Source organism: Aaosphaeria arxii, assembly GCF_010015735.1.
Source record: "Aaosphaeria arxii CBS 175.79 unplaced genomic scaffold BU24scaffold_2, whole genome shotgun sequence".
NCBI classification, from domain to species: Eukaryota; Fungi; Ascomycota; class Dothideomycetes; order Pleosporales; genus Aaosphaeria; species Aaosphaeria arxii.
Window position 1 is genome coordinate 530,764 of NW_022983475.1, and position 14,896 is coordinate 545,659.

At 52.5% G+C, this 14,896-nt stretch overlaps 4 protein-coding genes across 4 annotated transcripts; 2 read left to right on the forward strand and 2 right to left on the reverse strand.

Annotated features, from left to right (window-relative positions):
* Nucleotides 1-174: 174 nt before the first annotated feature.
* BU24DRAFT_475768 (uncharacterized protein) lies at nt 175-1,499 on the reverse strand (the record flags this gene model as incomplete). Its single annotated transcript, XM_033532911.1, has 3 exons — nt 175-827; nt 875-1,191; nt 1,442-1,499. The coding sequence occupies 3 exons, from the start codon at nt 1,497-1,499 to the stop codon at nt 543-545; spliced, it is 660 nt and encodes a 219-aa protein (XP_033387058.1). The 3' UTR covers nt 175-542.
* Nucleotides 1,500-4,171: 2,672 nt separating this feature from the next.
* BU24DRAFT_458462 (uncharacterized protein) lies at nt 4,172-6,377 on the forward strand (the record flags this gene model as incomplete). Its single annotated transcript, XM_033531638.1, has 4 exons — nt 4,172-4,455; nt 4,509-4,707; nt 4,767-4,968; nt 5,077-6,377. The coding sequence occupies 4 exons, from the start codon at nt 4,172-4,174 to the stop codon at nt 6,375-6,377; spliced, it is 1,986 nt and encodes a 661-aa protein (XP_033387059.1).
* Nucleotides 6,378-8,162: 1,785 nt separating this feature from the next.
* On the forward strand, nt 8,163-9,233 carry BU24DRAFT_458463 (uncharacterized protein; the record flags this gene model as incomplete). The annotated part of the gene is made up of 3 exons (XM_033531639.1): nt 8,163-8,168; nt 8,280-9,050; nt 9,114-9,233. The coding sequence occupies 3 exons, from the start codon at nt 8,163-8,165 to the stop codon at nt 9,231-9,233; spliced, it is 897 nt and encodes a 298-aa protein (XP_033387060.1).
* A 723-nt stretch (nt 9,234-9,956) lies between these two features.
* BU24DRAFT_418263 (sulfate transporter family protein-like protein) lies at nt 9,957-14,149 on the reverse strand. Its single transcript, XM_033526941.1, has 4 exons — nt 13,642-14,149; nt 12,234-13,580; nt 11,984-12,183; nt 9,957-11,935 (listed from the first exon to the last, which is right to left on the reverse strand). Exons 1-4 carry the CDS (start codon nt 13,898-13,900, stop codon nt 10,310-10,312), a joined length of 3,432 nt encoding a protein of 1,143 aa, XP_033387061.1. The 5' UTR covers nt 13,901-14,149; the 3' UTR covers nt 9,957-10,309.
* Between the last annotated feature and the right edge of the window lie 747 nt (nt 14,150-14,896).

A 14,896-nucleotide genomic window follows, 5' to 3' on the forward strand; every position in this document is an offset into this window, starting at 1 on the left:
TGTGGCGGTGAGGGAACGAGCCAGGAGATTGGCCGGGCAGACTAGGGGGATCTGCGATTCGATGGTCATGGTATCAATTGTATCGCTTGCACTTACTGTACCGTGCCGCCGACGAGATGAAAGGGAGATACTCAAATGATATTATGATGGGGGTCGATGTTTTGAATACCTAGATGGTGGTGCATCGTCTGGGCGACTGGAACTGTGACACGTAGCAACGATTTTGGATGAGAGATGAGGCAAGCCGTCCCATGGTTGAGACTTGTGTATCTGCCAGACATTGTTGAGCAGTCGTAGTGTAGCGATGGTGATGGTAGAGCCCCCCTTTTCCCCTTCACGTGAGTCGAGGAACACCCTAAACGGGAACTCGACTCCCTGGGCGCATCTTTCCCATTGTCAAGATCAGCCGGCGGATTCGGCATGGTCGCGACGGATCTGGCTATTCTACTACAATACTGGACTGCAGGAGCCGTACAGTATTGTATACGTTGGGCCCGAGCTTCCGCAGGTTCTGATCAGCGAACGACCCTCGCAAGGTCAATCTATCGAGCAGGGAAGTCCGTCATGGTGCGTCTCTGTGTCACCTCCAGCGACGCATTGCGCCCAGGCACCGCGCAGGAGAGGGATGCCTCTGCGTCGTACGCCGTGGGCGACGAGCGGGGAACTAGGGTGGAAGGGCGACGGAGAATTGAAGTGTCACAGAAGTTGCGGACGATGGATGTGGACATGTCAGGACTCAGAATCAGGATTGTTTCAACATCTGAGACCTGCGAACAGAAAAAATTGGGCGGGTTCAAGCTCGGTAATGAGGTGTGAGAAAGAGAGCGCTACGGAGGGTTAGTTTAATGATCCACAAGTGTGCCGTAGACCACACATGGGACGAGGATGGTCGATGGGTAATGGGTGATGGCCCACTAACTACTGATGGGATGATGGGTGATGGCAATGGGCTCTTGGTGCCGTGAGGTGGGCGACCAGCTTTTTTGGCGGGCTTTTGGCGGTGGACCATGTCACGGATAGACATGCTACGGGGGCCTCTTTTGATCGTAAGCGTTGTTTGGCGGCAAGGGTCCATTCGCTCTAAACGGGGATCTGCGTTGTGAGGAAGAGGATTATTGGGATTCGCTGGCGACGGCAGATAAGTAGAGTAGATTGGAGAAGAGGAGGGATGAACAAATGATGGTGGTAGTGCTGTAGATGTCAAGCAGTAGATTGTGTGTCCGTAGGCAAGTGCCTGTAATGTTCCGAGTAGGTGCGAGTGAGTCTGTTGTAGGCGCTGGATTGAAGTTACTCGTGGTCTCCCGTAGTCTCGTACCAGGCAATAATACTCAGGTTTTGGTGAAAGGCGCAACCCCGTGACTCGTAGGTATTGTTGTCTAGCCCTGTAGCGAAGCTATGACCAACACTTCTTGGCAGGTGACGGTGTCGTGCTTCTGCTAACCATGCCGCGACGGGCTAGACCGTTTATCTGGTAGGGAGTACTTGTGTTCGCCGTGCATTGTCAGAGGCTGCTCAGTTGTGCAGTGGATACTGCGTTAGGTCTGCAGTCGGGATAAATGCACGATTTCGAGAGTGGTGTCTGGCACGCGAGGTGTGTGTGGTGGGTGGTGCTGAAGGGAGGGGGAGTCGAGCATTCTTACCTCTGTGTACTCCGTATGCACTCGTGAGCCGTAGGTACAGAGTACAGATGGTACTTAATCCATCATTGATTACCACCGTCATCCAAGACCTACTACGGAGTACCTACATGGCTATACTAGTGTACACACGTCAGGCTCAAGTTGCCATTCACGTTCCATTTCTACAAGAACGAAGAGTATCGGAAAGGAACAAGAGGCAGAGAGCGTTATGACATGGTGCAGGCAATAATCGGTAGATACATGGGGGTGATTACAAGTACACCGTGCAAACGATGAGAGAAGACATGCCCAGGATGGCAACATGCAGCGGCTACTGGGCAGTAATGTACAGTACATACTGTAGTCAGTCTGCAGTCTGCAGCGGACCCCAAGTATGTATACGTACACAGATGTCTACCGAAGACAAGATTGGCATGCCATGTAAGTACGCCGTATGCTGCATGCCTCCGCACCGGACCGGGAGGCAAGGCAAACTGCAGCAAACCTGGAAGACGCGGCATGGGCATCGATGGTGGTGATAGCACGAGTGGTGGTTCACACAAGCCCTCCCGCCAACACATGGCACACGATAGTTATCGGGGAAGAGAAACATGGTTCGCAGTACCATTCTGTGGGATGCTGAAAGACGGCCATCTCCACGTTTCTACCCGTCCATACGTTAACAATAAGACGAAGCCACAGAAAAGCTTTCTACGGAGTACCGTTTATCATGTACTTTATCATTAGTCCCGCTCGCTGCTTTGGTTGACCGCATGTGCCAGGTGATGCATTTCCCAACTGTCCCAAGGCAACGGGCGCCGACAAGTGGGTGTGGCTTTTTTCAGATGCGTCCTGTGAGAGGATAGACGGCAGGACTGTTGGAGGGTCTAAAAAGGGTTTTCCCAGGGTCTCCCAAGAAGAGAGTGGATGGTGAAAGGTCGCATGACCTCTGACATCGGCGAGATATCGCGACCTAGGCATTGCGATCGCTCATCATCGTCATCGTCATCATCGTTTTCTTCGTTCCCCGTACTCACTTATTGTACGGGCCACGGCGGAATTATTAGCAATATCTGCAGATGCCGATAGCGATCATGATAAGGGGGGGTAGAGGGGGTGAGAGGAGGGGAAGCAAGACAAGGTTGGAGTACTCCGTAGATAATACAGCATGAATGGATAAGGTACAGTCACCGCCACGTTGAGACTAAATTTGAATGCATCCGTGGTTGTCCCGCATCTTCCCATTGTTACGGGGGAGGAAGAGTGTCCGCTATAACGTATGCGGATTATAGCCTTGTGTTCGTATGTAGCATGTATGTATATCACATACGGTGTAGGTACAGAAATGTACAGAAGTGCATGGATGAACATACGGTCAGATAGTGTATAGGATGTGCCTATGTACTGTGTACTTCGCAGATAGTATTGAGAGGGGGGTGGGGATGAAAAGGGATGAGGCGCAAAGACAGAGAATAATTACAATTATCTACAACGGTACTCGATACTTTGCACGTAGATGGTTTGTCCATCAAATAGAGGTGAGAATAAAATAATATTGAATAACACTCCGTACAGACACAGATACATTATCAGACATATATGCAGTAATACCCCATACATGCGTACTGTGATATCCAACCAAAGGCAGAGCACAAGTTAAAGGATGAGAGGCGCTTTGTTTCAGAGCGCCCTCAGCGCTTTTGCATAAGCAACCCAGCCCAGCCAGCCCAACCCGTTTATTTTTTAATTCCAGGAGGTGGACGCAAGAAGGCCCAGGTGTCCCAGTCGAGTGTGCTGAAGGCCAGGACAGGAGAGGATAGGACGGGATAGAACAGGAGTAATAAAATACAGTACATGTGCACCGTACACAGTTCCTGGTAAAGGGTAGCTAGGTACTCTGTACCTAGGAGAATAAAATAACTAATGCCCTACCACTACCAGTCTACCACCACTAGCTAACTAGCTATGTACTCCGTACTACTAATACTGCTACTCTACTCTAATACAATTAAAGTACAAGCGGGTGGTAGTTGATGGTGGGCGGGGCGAGAGGTGCGAGTGCGAGAGTGAGTGTGAGAGTAGGTACTCCGGTAGAGGAGACAGAGAAGTGACTGTGCTGAGCCAACCAATTTCCGTATCCCTGCCCCCTAGCAACGAACCCAAGTCCTACAACCAACCATGATCCATCCACCCTCTTAAAGCTCTCCTTGCCCTTGGCTCCCTCGCTTTCTTCCTCTTCGTTCTTATTCCTCACACCACCTCGCTCTCTCTCTTCCTCTTTAACTCTCTACTTTTTGCTCTCTCGGATCCTTCCCTCCAAGATCGAGCCTTCTCTCAATACATCTTCTGTAGCTGTCTCCCAACGGCACAGTCCTTGTCCCTTTCATACTCCTTTGTAATACACATATACCCCCCTTATACCCCCACCCAACCTTCGATAGCTTTCCAGCGTCAAGCTTCCAGCTCCTACTCTCACCGTATCTTTCGAGTGACTCAACACCTTCAACCTACAACCAACATCACCCGAGTTAGTTTGTTTGAATCATCACAAAATGGCCGCCGTTCCCGCTACCGCACCAACCACTGAGCCGACCACTGTCGCGCCCGTCGATGCTACCGCCGCGCCTGTCGCTCCCGCCGCCGAGGTTGCCCCTGTCGCTCCCGCCGAGGTTGTCGAGCCCAAGGTCGAGGAACCAGTGAAGGCCGAGGATGAGGTTGCTGCCCCAGCTGCAGCTGAGGAGAAGGTAGAGGAGAAGAAGGAGGAGACCAAGGTTGAGAAGCCCGTCGAGCCCATCCACAGCGGTGCTTTGGGCTACAAGGCTCCGGGCCTCAAGAAGTGAGTATTATGCCATATGCTTTTGGGCGCAAACATGCTAACCACATCACTAGTGCTTTCCGCTACTCCAAGAAGTACTTCTGGTTCGGCGAGGAGGCTGTCTCTACCCAGAGCTTGAGCCACTACTTGCGCGGCGAGAAGGCTGAGGTTGCTCACCCAACTGCTGCCTGGTCTAGCCAGACTGGAAAGGGTCTCCTCTACTTCGTCAAGCACGCCGACGAGAAGGCCACTCCCGCCGGTGTCCTTAACTTGGTAAGTGTCGAGACTGTTCGAAAGTATCACGTGGTTCCCTAGCTAACATAGTTGGCCAGGCTGAGGCTGAGAACCTCGTCAAGGATGGCACCATTGCCTTCCACTTCAAGTTGCACGGTCAGAAGCACGCCTTTGAGGCTCAGACCGCCACCGAGCGCAACGGATGGTTCGTTGCTTTCGAGGAGGCCGTCAAGGAGGCCAAGGCTCAGAAGGAGACCATCGTCGCCAGCGAGGGTTACAAGGAGGAACTCTCCAAGCTTGGTAAGTACAATTAATTCATCAAAGGCGCGTCGCGTCGCAATCGGAGGGAAACCATTGCTGCATTCGCTTGTTCCCGTTGCATGGACTCGATGCTAACCCTAAGCGAAGGCAAGCCCGCTGCACTAGTTGCTACCGCCGCTAAGGAGAGCTCCACCCCTAAGAAGAGCACCGACGGTCTCAAGCCTACTGAGGAGAAGCCCGCCGAGGCCACCGAGCCTGTTGTCGCTGAGGGCTCCACTCCTGCTCGTGCCGGATCTTCTTCCAGCTCCTCTTCCGACGAGGAGAAGGAGAAGAAGAAGAAGTCCAAGAGCAAGAGCCGCTCCGTCTCCCGTGGCAAGCGTGCTTCCATCTTCGGTGGTTTCCTCGGAAAGAAGGAGAAGGCTGAAGAGAAGAAGGAGGAAAAGAAGGAGGAGAAGAAGGAGGGCGAGCTCGAGGCTAAGGAGGAGACTGTTGAGCCTACTCCCGCCGCCGCCACCGAGGCTTCCCCTGCCGTCGTTGCTCCTGTTGTCCCTGCCACCGAGGAGGCCCCCAAGCCTGCTGAGGAGACCAAGGTCGAGGAGCCCGTCGCTGCTGCGCCTGTTGTCGCTGAGGAGAAGAAGGTTGAGGAGAAGCCCAAGCCCGCTAAGCGTGCATCCATCTTCGGCAACTTCGTGGAGAAGCTGAAGAGCCCTACCACTGAGAAGAAGGAGTCTGAGGCTGGCCTTGCAGCTGCTCCTGCTGTCCCTCCTAAGGAGACTGAGGTCGCTGCTGAGGCACCTAAGATCGAGGAGATCCCAGCTGTTGCTGCCCCCGTCGAGACCCCCGCTGAGGCTGCCACTGAGGCACCAAAGGAGGAGAAGAAGGAGGAGGTCAAGCCAGCTGCCACCACTCCCCACAAGGAGAAGCAGCACTTCTCTTTCGGAAAGTTCTTGGGTGGCACCAAGGAGAAGGTCAAGTCTCCCAGCGAGGCCAAGAACCCTCTCGAGGTTGCTAAGGAGCCCAAGGTCGAGGAGCCAGTTAAGACTGAGGAGCCCGTTGCTCCCGTCGAGGCCCCCAAGACCGAGGAGACCCCCGCTGCTCCCGTCACTGAGGCCCCCAAGGAGGAGACTCCTGCTGAGGCCTCTTCCCAGCCCAAGCGTGGATCCATCTTCGGCAAGGTCGAGGGTCTCTTCCGCAACGCCAGCAAGGCTGGACGTTCCAAGAAGGAGAAGGAGCCCGCCGCCCACCCCGCCAAGGTCGAGGAGGCTGCTGAGCCCAAGGAGGAGACTCCTGCCACCGAGACTCCCGCCGTCGCCACTGAGGAGAAGAAGGAGGAGACTCCCGCCGCTGCTGCTACCACCGAGCCCACCACCATCGGTGACGTCGTTCCCGATGCGGTTACAGTAGGGCAGGCTCCCAAAAGCGCGCCCCAAGTCTCTACCACTGCATAAGGTATGGTGGGAAGATCCCACCTTCCTCGACGATAGCCATGATGGAATGACGGAAAAGCAAAGATACCGAAGATCCCTTGTTTGACCGCACGGCTTGCACGATGAATACCCCCGAAAATCCTGCATTGGACTACCTCGCAACCTCGCATGTATTCCGGCGCAGGGCCTTGGATTTGAGCTCCCACGCATCACTCTCCTACCCGTACTCATACCCGCCACCCCTTGTCGTCTCTTTCTTTCGCACCGACCCCTGTCACTCGCTCATAGTTATGTGTGGGCATTCATCTGTGGCATTGGACATGTTTGGAGGTCGTCAATCTCTGCTGCTTTCCTTTCGTGCTTATGCCCACTTGTTTGTCTAGATTGATACCACTCTGCACTTGTTTCTCTCTTTTTGATACCAAGTATTTGTTTTACTGTCTGGCCTGGCTGTCGCTATGTTTTCTTGCTTTTTTGTCGCGAAATACCCCTGATACCCTGTGTACAGCCTTATGAGGAGATGTACAAGCGGCCACTAGGGCAACTGAACCCACCTAATAATCTCTAATTAAAATGTGGTTTTCTCGTTGGAACATTCCTGAGACCTCTGATGTGTGATTTTGCATTTTGCGTGTGTATGTGTGTGTGATGTCTCATACCCCTCGGTCTCAACGGAAAAAGCAGGATAAGTAATACCTAGGCATATTTGCGATACCTCCTCCAAGTGTAACTGAGGGTCACGAGTGAGTCTGTAATTCCTAGTTACATGGTACTACACATACACTACTCGTCGTAAGGTCTAGATGAAGACCAAGATGAGGAGTATGGTAAACGATAAGGATCTACTGACCCGATGTTAGTTGTTGATGTTGAGAAGCTCCTCTAGTCATTAGTTTCGCATTACTCGTTACTCAATGGCTAGTTTCACGCTTGCGCACCTCAATTAAGTGGGTTGCAGCATTTGGTATACAATGGCACCACTGAGTAGTGGGCACATGCATGCATTCACACTTACTTGTATATACCTCATAGTCATACTCTACCTACATTGGTACGGAGTAGGTGTACACAGCAAAGAGACAGTACAGGAAAGCAGCGTGAGATTACGGTGACAAGTATGTTTCAAGTTACATACATACTCCGCAACAACAACGGGACAGCAGAAGCTGTGCCCCCTTGAGTATTTGCCTTCTCTTCTCTTTCCCTAGCTCCATCTGGAGGGGTAGGTGATGGATGCTCGTATTGCCTGTGGTCACGGTCACGGTTTACAGTCGGCGGTAAAGTCCTGACCTGTCCCGCACCGGATAGTTAAGCCAACCACCCAACCCCAATCGCCAGTCGCCGCCAGCGCGCGATCGCCAATGCCAATGCCAATGCCAGTCTCGACGTCTAGACTTCCCTTCTAGATTTCACAACTTCTTCTTTCCTGCGCACCTGCTTCAAACCCTCTTCTCTCTCCACTCTCACTCACACACAATCACACACATACTCCTCTCTCCTCCTCTCTTCCCCACTCTCTTCGTAAAAAATCCTCTCAAATGTCACATACACTATCCCGCTCTGTCTATTCCATCGCATAGCTGCATTCGCTTGCTCGCTGTATCTTTTCGCATTACTACGATCAAATACCAGAAGTCGACCGGTCATTGACCCTCTTAAGCAGACGTTCGTTCTGAACCATGGTATGTCGTACAGCTTCTGAGACTCACTTGTCTTGGAGGTTTCCCTGTCTATTTGGACAATGACGATATACTACATGCTAGAGCTTACCGAGGCTTGTCGTGAGCTGCTGCCACTAGCTTCACCATGCTTGTGCCCATATTCACGCTCGAGCTCAGGTCCTGACCCAAGCGCAAGCTCATACTTGCTTAAACTTGTGTTCGCGCCCGTTTTGAAATCTTACTGACGTAGTCGATCACTTAGGGTTGCTGCGCTTCTCGCCCTCAAGCGGGGCAATCGCCTTACAGACATGATCCAACGCTTGCCAACCAAGTAGATGCATCGTCGCGACACATAACGGCCGGCTCTAATCCCGACTCCGCATCTTCTCAGCCCGCTACCTCTGGAGCCGCGGTCGCTGCGCCTAATGTGACTCTCAAATCGATACCGCGATCTGCTCGCGCAAAACTCCCTGCCCCGACGCAGGCTACATCTTTGCACAACCCCGGGCCTTGGACGCGCGAGCGCCTGGCTCGGGAACGCGATGACTGGTGGGACACTCGAACCGAGGGAAACAGGCACATATGGCAGACCTACCAACAAGCTGTGAAATTTGCGCAAGAGGGGGACATTAAGAATGCGCAAGCACTGATCGATGCCGCCGAATGCACCTGCCCAACGGGTGAGCTGTGGCGGCGCATATACGACAATGTGGGAGTCGAATACAGCGTCAGTAGAGCTAAATGGGTCGTTTTGGAACCAGAAGGAATCGTATCGGACGAGGATGCGGCGCGGGAAATGAAGGAGAGGAGCACCGCTGCGAGGACTGGATCTACGAATGACGGAGGATCTGCAGCGGGCGGCACACCAGACCTGTCCTCCCCTATTTCGCCAGTGCAGAGCCAAACTTCGACGCCCGGAACCAATATGAGAGTCTTCTGCCGTATGAGTGATACGAGCAAAGATATACTCATCAAAGCGTTTCCGAATCCAAGAGTGGTCGACATAATTTCTCACTTGCAGCATATGGAAGGGGTAAGTCATCACAGATGCAGTTACCTCCGAGACATCAGCTTTAAATACTAATATCAAATGCAGTACGCCAACAAGCGTCTGAGGGTGGCCTACTTGGGTCACGAACATGATGCCGATGAACCTCTTTCCAATTTCTACCGAGAAGGCGATAGATTGACAGTTCTGGTTCTACCTCAGATTTGATAGCATTCTGGGCCATCACCGCCACCACCCAGAGCTGGATCCATACGAACCCAACGCATCGACTTTCGTCCACCTCTTTACCATGTCACATGAATTCCACCAAATAATCCCACCTTTCTTAAGCGTTGCAGCGCCGCTGACGAGACATCACCGGAACCGTTCGACAGATTCGACAGATGTATATACCCTCTAGCCTCACAACCACCTTCCGTACATTGGCCGGCCGGCCACCATCTTTGGAGTCTATGAGTCTGCATCAGAGATACCCCTTACCTTTCGTTTCCTTTTCTCTTTCTTTTTTTGATTTCCTTCATGTGTCACTACACTCCACCCATCACTGCTACTGGACTTTTCACTCACCTTTTTCTCTTCTCCCCTCCAGTTCATATCCCACTCATCGTTTCCAGCATCTACCGTTCCAATCCCTTTTGGGATTCGAACATGAGCGCTCGTTCGGCGGAAGTTATGTAATCAGAGAGGCTGTGTGCATTTCTCGCTTCTCTTCCCTTCGGCTCTTTTTTTTCTTTTCCATCACAGATATCCCCGGGGCGTTAACACGAGCGAGAGGAGGAGAGATTGCGGTGACATTATGGTCTGGGTCATAAGTAATTAGTCGGCAGTCATCGAGTGGACGGAACGTAGATAATGCGAGAGAGACAGTCACATACGTCAATGTTAATACTCGAATCCATAATGAGATTAAGAATTGGTTGTGCTTTGCGCTCAAGAAACCATCATCTACTTTGACGAAACCGAGTGATGTGATATGATGTGGCTTGATTTGAACGGGTTCTCATTACGGGGACTGTGAACGCTTTCATTTTGCTGTGAATGCGAGAAAGAGAGATGCTTAAAACACACACGCACGCTTGCTTTGATATCTTCTTTTTCTGCCTCAAAATACCCCCTGGGCCTTTCCCATACAACTCATGCAACCATCCAAACCATCCAATGCATCCCCCCTACTTTTCGCGCCCGAACGACGCAAGCATCAAAACAAGATTGCAAAAGACACAACCAACCAACCAACCAACCAACCAACCAACCAACCAACAAAAGACAAAACAGTGCAAGCTTTACGCAGTGACCAAAACATAAGAAGTAATCGCATCCATCCTCTCCTTCGTCAACTTGAGCCCGACCTTGAGCAACTCACTCGCCACCTCCCGCTCCTTCCCCTCCAACTCCCTAAACCTCTCCCTCGTCAACAACCACGCGACGCTATCTTCCTCGGCCGCCACCGTACCCGTGCGATCCGTCTCGCTGAAGAACGGCAGCTCCCCGCATGTCGTGCCGGGGAGAATGACCTCGTAGAACCGCCCCTGGTCGAGCGCGTACTCTGCGCGGAACCGGCCCCGCTCGAGGATGTAGAAGCCGTTGGGTTCGTCGCCGCGGGAGTAGAGGACGGTTCCCGCGGGGAGGTCCTGCCGCGTGAAGTAAGGGGCTAGGCGGTGCCAGAAGTCTTCGTTGCGCGTGGAGACGTCTTCGAAGGTTTGGAGGAGGATTTTCAGGGGTTGGGCGAGGGATTTCCATTTGTTGGGGATGAGGGGGTGGTGTTGTTGCTGTTGTGGGGACGGGTTGGGGGAGGTGGAGGAGGGGAGGTGGTCGGAGGGGGTGTGGTTGGGGAGGCTGCTGCCGCCTTGTTCGGCGCGCATGGTTGCGGCTGCAGCGAGGTATTGGGCTCCGCGGCGTGGGGAGTGGAATTGAGGGTCGAAGAGTGAAGGAGTGGGTTGTTGTTGGGATTGCTGGGAGGGTTGCTGGGCTTGGAGGGAGGCCGCGGGCGTTGAGGTTGCGGTGGTTGCAGCGGGAGTGTGACTGATGGATATTGGGGGTGTGGTCTTGCGCTTCATGCTGGACGCGCTGAACGAGCCATTGTGGCGGCAGTGTAGGTAGAAGGCTTCTAAAAGTTCGTTTTCGCATGATTCCAACGCTGTGTTGAGGTCTTCGAAGACCCTTGGTGGCGGGCTGTCTTCTTCTGACTTTTCTACGTCGAGAAGGCCGACGTTCTGGAGAGCTTGGCCGACTTTGTTGCTGAATGACACGCTGCTGAGGACCATCTTGACGCCCTTGCGGTTGAGGATCCGATTGATTCGTGCGAAGCCTTCGGAGCTGGAGAAGTCGACATCGGTAACGTGCGAGAAGTCGACGACAATGAATCCAATCGGTTGCTTCCGGAAGTTGTCGTCTTCGATTAGAGATCGCATGTACTCCTCCACCGACACAATGGTTCCGAAGAAAAGGAACCCGCTGAGTTTGATGACCCGGATTTGTCCGCGCACCTGACTGAGGTAACGACGGTCTGCACGAGGTCGACGGACTGTGGACTCGGCGACCTCACCACTGTATGTGGCTCGAACAGCTGGTGTCCGGGAGCTCTGAACGACATAGCTCAGGCAAGCCATTACGATGCCGGTGAAGATGCCGACGACAAAGTCGTAGACACCCATGATCAGGACGATCGCAATGATCGTGAGGTACTCTAGCTTGTGGCATTTTCCAAAGGTGTCCCAGACAGCCTCCTGCATAAGCTCGATTCCGAGAAGGAAGATCAGTGCACCAACGAGACAGACGGGGATGAATCCGATCATGGCAGGGCCGGCCACCCAGACAGCAGTTGTCGCCATGGCAAGTAGAAAGCCTGCAAAGCGGCTGTCACCACCATTCGCTATGAACAAGATGCTGTTAGCGTAAACAAGGTAATTCTAAGCACGGTTAGCCAAAGAATCGTTTCATGAATTGACTATCCCTACCTGAATGCTACCAACACAGCCTGAAAGCGTGTTGGAGATGCCATGAGCAATGAGCTCGCGGTTGACATTAACGTCGTCCTCTTTGACCGCCGCTCCGAGCGCTGGAACGTTAATAGGCACGTGGATAATGCCGAAGAAAGATAAAGCAAACATGGTGGGTATAGTGCTGGCAAGAGCTGCGCCATCAACTTGCCCGAATTCTGCCAAATATCAGCTCTGCTCCACGATAAAGGTTACAAGGACGACTTACTGAAATAAGAGTAGAAACGATAAAATGGTACGCCGGCCTCGGGCTTCTCGAATATCCAACCCGAGTTTCGGACGTTCTCCAAATCGAGTTTGAGTATGCCTTTGACAATTGTGTAAAATGCCGCAAATACAACAATGAAAAACGCTGGGAGAATGAACGGGCTCTTGTTCAAGCGCCTCAAAATGAGCACAATAATGGCAAGAGCGAGAGGCAACATCCAAAGATACACTGTGTCGTGTGAGAATAGCTTCTGCAACGTCTCAAAGTCGTAGTTGAGGTTGCCTTCCAGACGTGCAGATACCTCGATACCCGTGACGACCAAGAAGAAACCCACTCCCCCAATGCACCCAATTAGGATGTGCCGTGGGAAGAAGCTGACGAGGTTTCCAAGTTTGAAGCCGCCCAATGCCAGGAAGATGAGACCAGTTACGATGGAGCTTAAACAATACGCTACAATGACGGTGGCCATGATAGCCTCATCGCTCTCGCCCTCCATCTTGGCCATGATCGAATAGGTCATTTTATGGAAGAATGGAACAACTTCAATCATCTCAGAACCAACACCACCTCGGAAGACGGATAGACCGAAGGAGTAGCATAGTTGCGAGACAATGCAGCTAACGAAGAAGATAGAGATACCATCTGGCCCTGTCTTGCTGAAAACGGATTCTCCGAGTGGGAAAAGAATATATCCGTAGGAAAGGGCATCTAGAATATTCAAAAGAAGGCCAAGGAAGACTGCAGATAACGTCTGCAGACTGGCTGTGGCACCTGCAATGGCGGCTTCCTTGGTATATGTTTTCGGGCTGGATATGGTGCGTTGGAACTTGGAGATGTGCTCCTTGCCATGCCGCCATGTATCTCCAAAACCGAATCTCGTTTTTCGGAGGCGGAGTGGTTCGGCCTGCAACTCTCCCGTGGCCTTCGGTTTGGGTTGGGAATCTGTTCGCGAGAGACGAGCTTTAGGAAGTAGCGGCGTGCGCTCTGATGGAAGGTATGATTCTGTGTCCTCCACAACCACCTCGGGTGCAGGCCCTCTCTTTTGTTGCGCCTTGGTCTTTGCCATTTGGCTGGATGAGTCTCCTCGTGTCGTGCCAACGATTGTGGATGACGATTCTGGTTCACTTTCTTCATCAACGACGTCCGTATCGATCGAGTCTGAATATCTCCTTCCAGACCCGAACTCTACATCTGCGTAGAAGTTCCGCCGGCGGCCGGAGAATGAATCTGAATCCGCAAAACTCAACGCTCGGTCTCGGTCCTGGTATACCTCGGAGTCCAATGCGTAGGAGGCGAGTTGGCTCGATCGTTCACGAACGCCATGCGAGGAGTACTGGGGAGGGTTTTCTGTGTATTCAATCAGTCTCATAGCGAACCATAACGACGGGCGCGATCCCAGCGATCCTACCTGGGCCAGAGTGAGAGGCTTGGTGAGCGAAAGACCGTGCCGGAGTCCTTTGGGAGAAGGAGCTAGATAAAAGGGAACCTGCTGTGACGGATGCTGCTCTCGTTGATCGCGAGCGTGGGAGTGTGGCTGACCCAGAGGCAGATTGCTCCAATGCAGCGATGTCGTCTTGGATGTCGTCCTCCCCTGCGAAAGGGAGCTGCTGCTGCTGTCGCCCGTCGTCGGAATCGCCCCGACGACCCAGGGACAGACGAGCTGACATGGTGGCCAGTGGGAAGAGGAATGAATGGTGCAATTCGATAGCCCAGGAAACCAGTGTTGTGGTTGAGCTGTCGGGTGGAGCGAGCGAAATTTCGGGACTGTATGGATGGCGAGCGATCAACCGGGATCAATTGCGCTGGACGTGGGGACGGGCACTAGATGCATTCGTAGGGATCAGGTTAAATGGCAATGGCGGCGCGCGCCCGCATTACGACGGGGTTGCGGTAGTGGTGAGGAGGTCGAGGTCGAGGTCTAGGTCCAGTTCTACTAGGAAGAGTTTGCTGCCAGTATTTAAAAGGGAGGCCGACCATCGTCCGGCCCGCACCCGGCGACGTCATCTTTGGTTGTTGAGCAGAACCACAGATACGGAGAAAAAAAGTTTTCTCTTCTGCAACATTCAATGATAAAGGCCCATGGAGCGATAACACTGATTTGAATACATTTCCTATTCGGGGTTCAATCAAGTAGATACATTGATGTGGACTTTTGGTTGATGGCCATTGAACCAGTTGTATGGCGAGCTATCGCATCACTCCCAACAATCGATGGCGACTGTGAAATGCCTACTGTCCAACCAAACAGAGAGAGAGGAGCGAAGTGGGTATGCATTAATGGTATTACTCGTATGCCGTGCCATGATATGCATCCGCACGGCCCAGAGGTTCCATACGAGCTGCATTAGCGACAGCGTCCGTCTGGCCCACTCTGTAAAATAATTATGTCCTAGAAGATAGAAAGTCACCGTGTACATGTAGACACCTGAATTGGGTAAAGGCAGGCAAGGTGAGACGCGTTCGCACATCGACAGTCAGCTGAAGTGGGACTTGGCTCTTCTTAACCTAAGCAGCCCATGCCCATGTCAGTCGCCCATTCATGAATAAATTCCAAGTGACAGCATCGTCGAAGCACTAGTATGAGTAGATAGATCATCAATTGCCTGTACGGAGTAGTTATCGTGCCCATTCATTCCTTCGATTGTCAATATCATCTAGAATTC

Excerpts from the sequence above, each read along its gene's own strand:
- BU24DRAFT_418263 (XM_033526941.1), bottom strand. The coding sequence starts at position 13,900 with ATGTCAGCTCGTCTGTCCCTGGGTCGTCGGGGCGATTCCGACGACGGG. Across the intron at positions 13,581-13,641 it reads AGCCTCTCACTCTGGCCCAG|AAAACCCTCCCCAGTACTCC; the intron begins GTAGGATCGCTG and ends TTGAATACACAG. Across the intron at positions 11,936-11,983 it reads GCTGTGTTGGTAGCATTCAG|AATTACCTTGTTTACGCTAA; the intron begins GTAGGGATAGTC and ends AACCGTGCTTAG.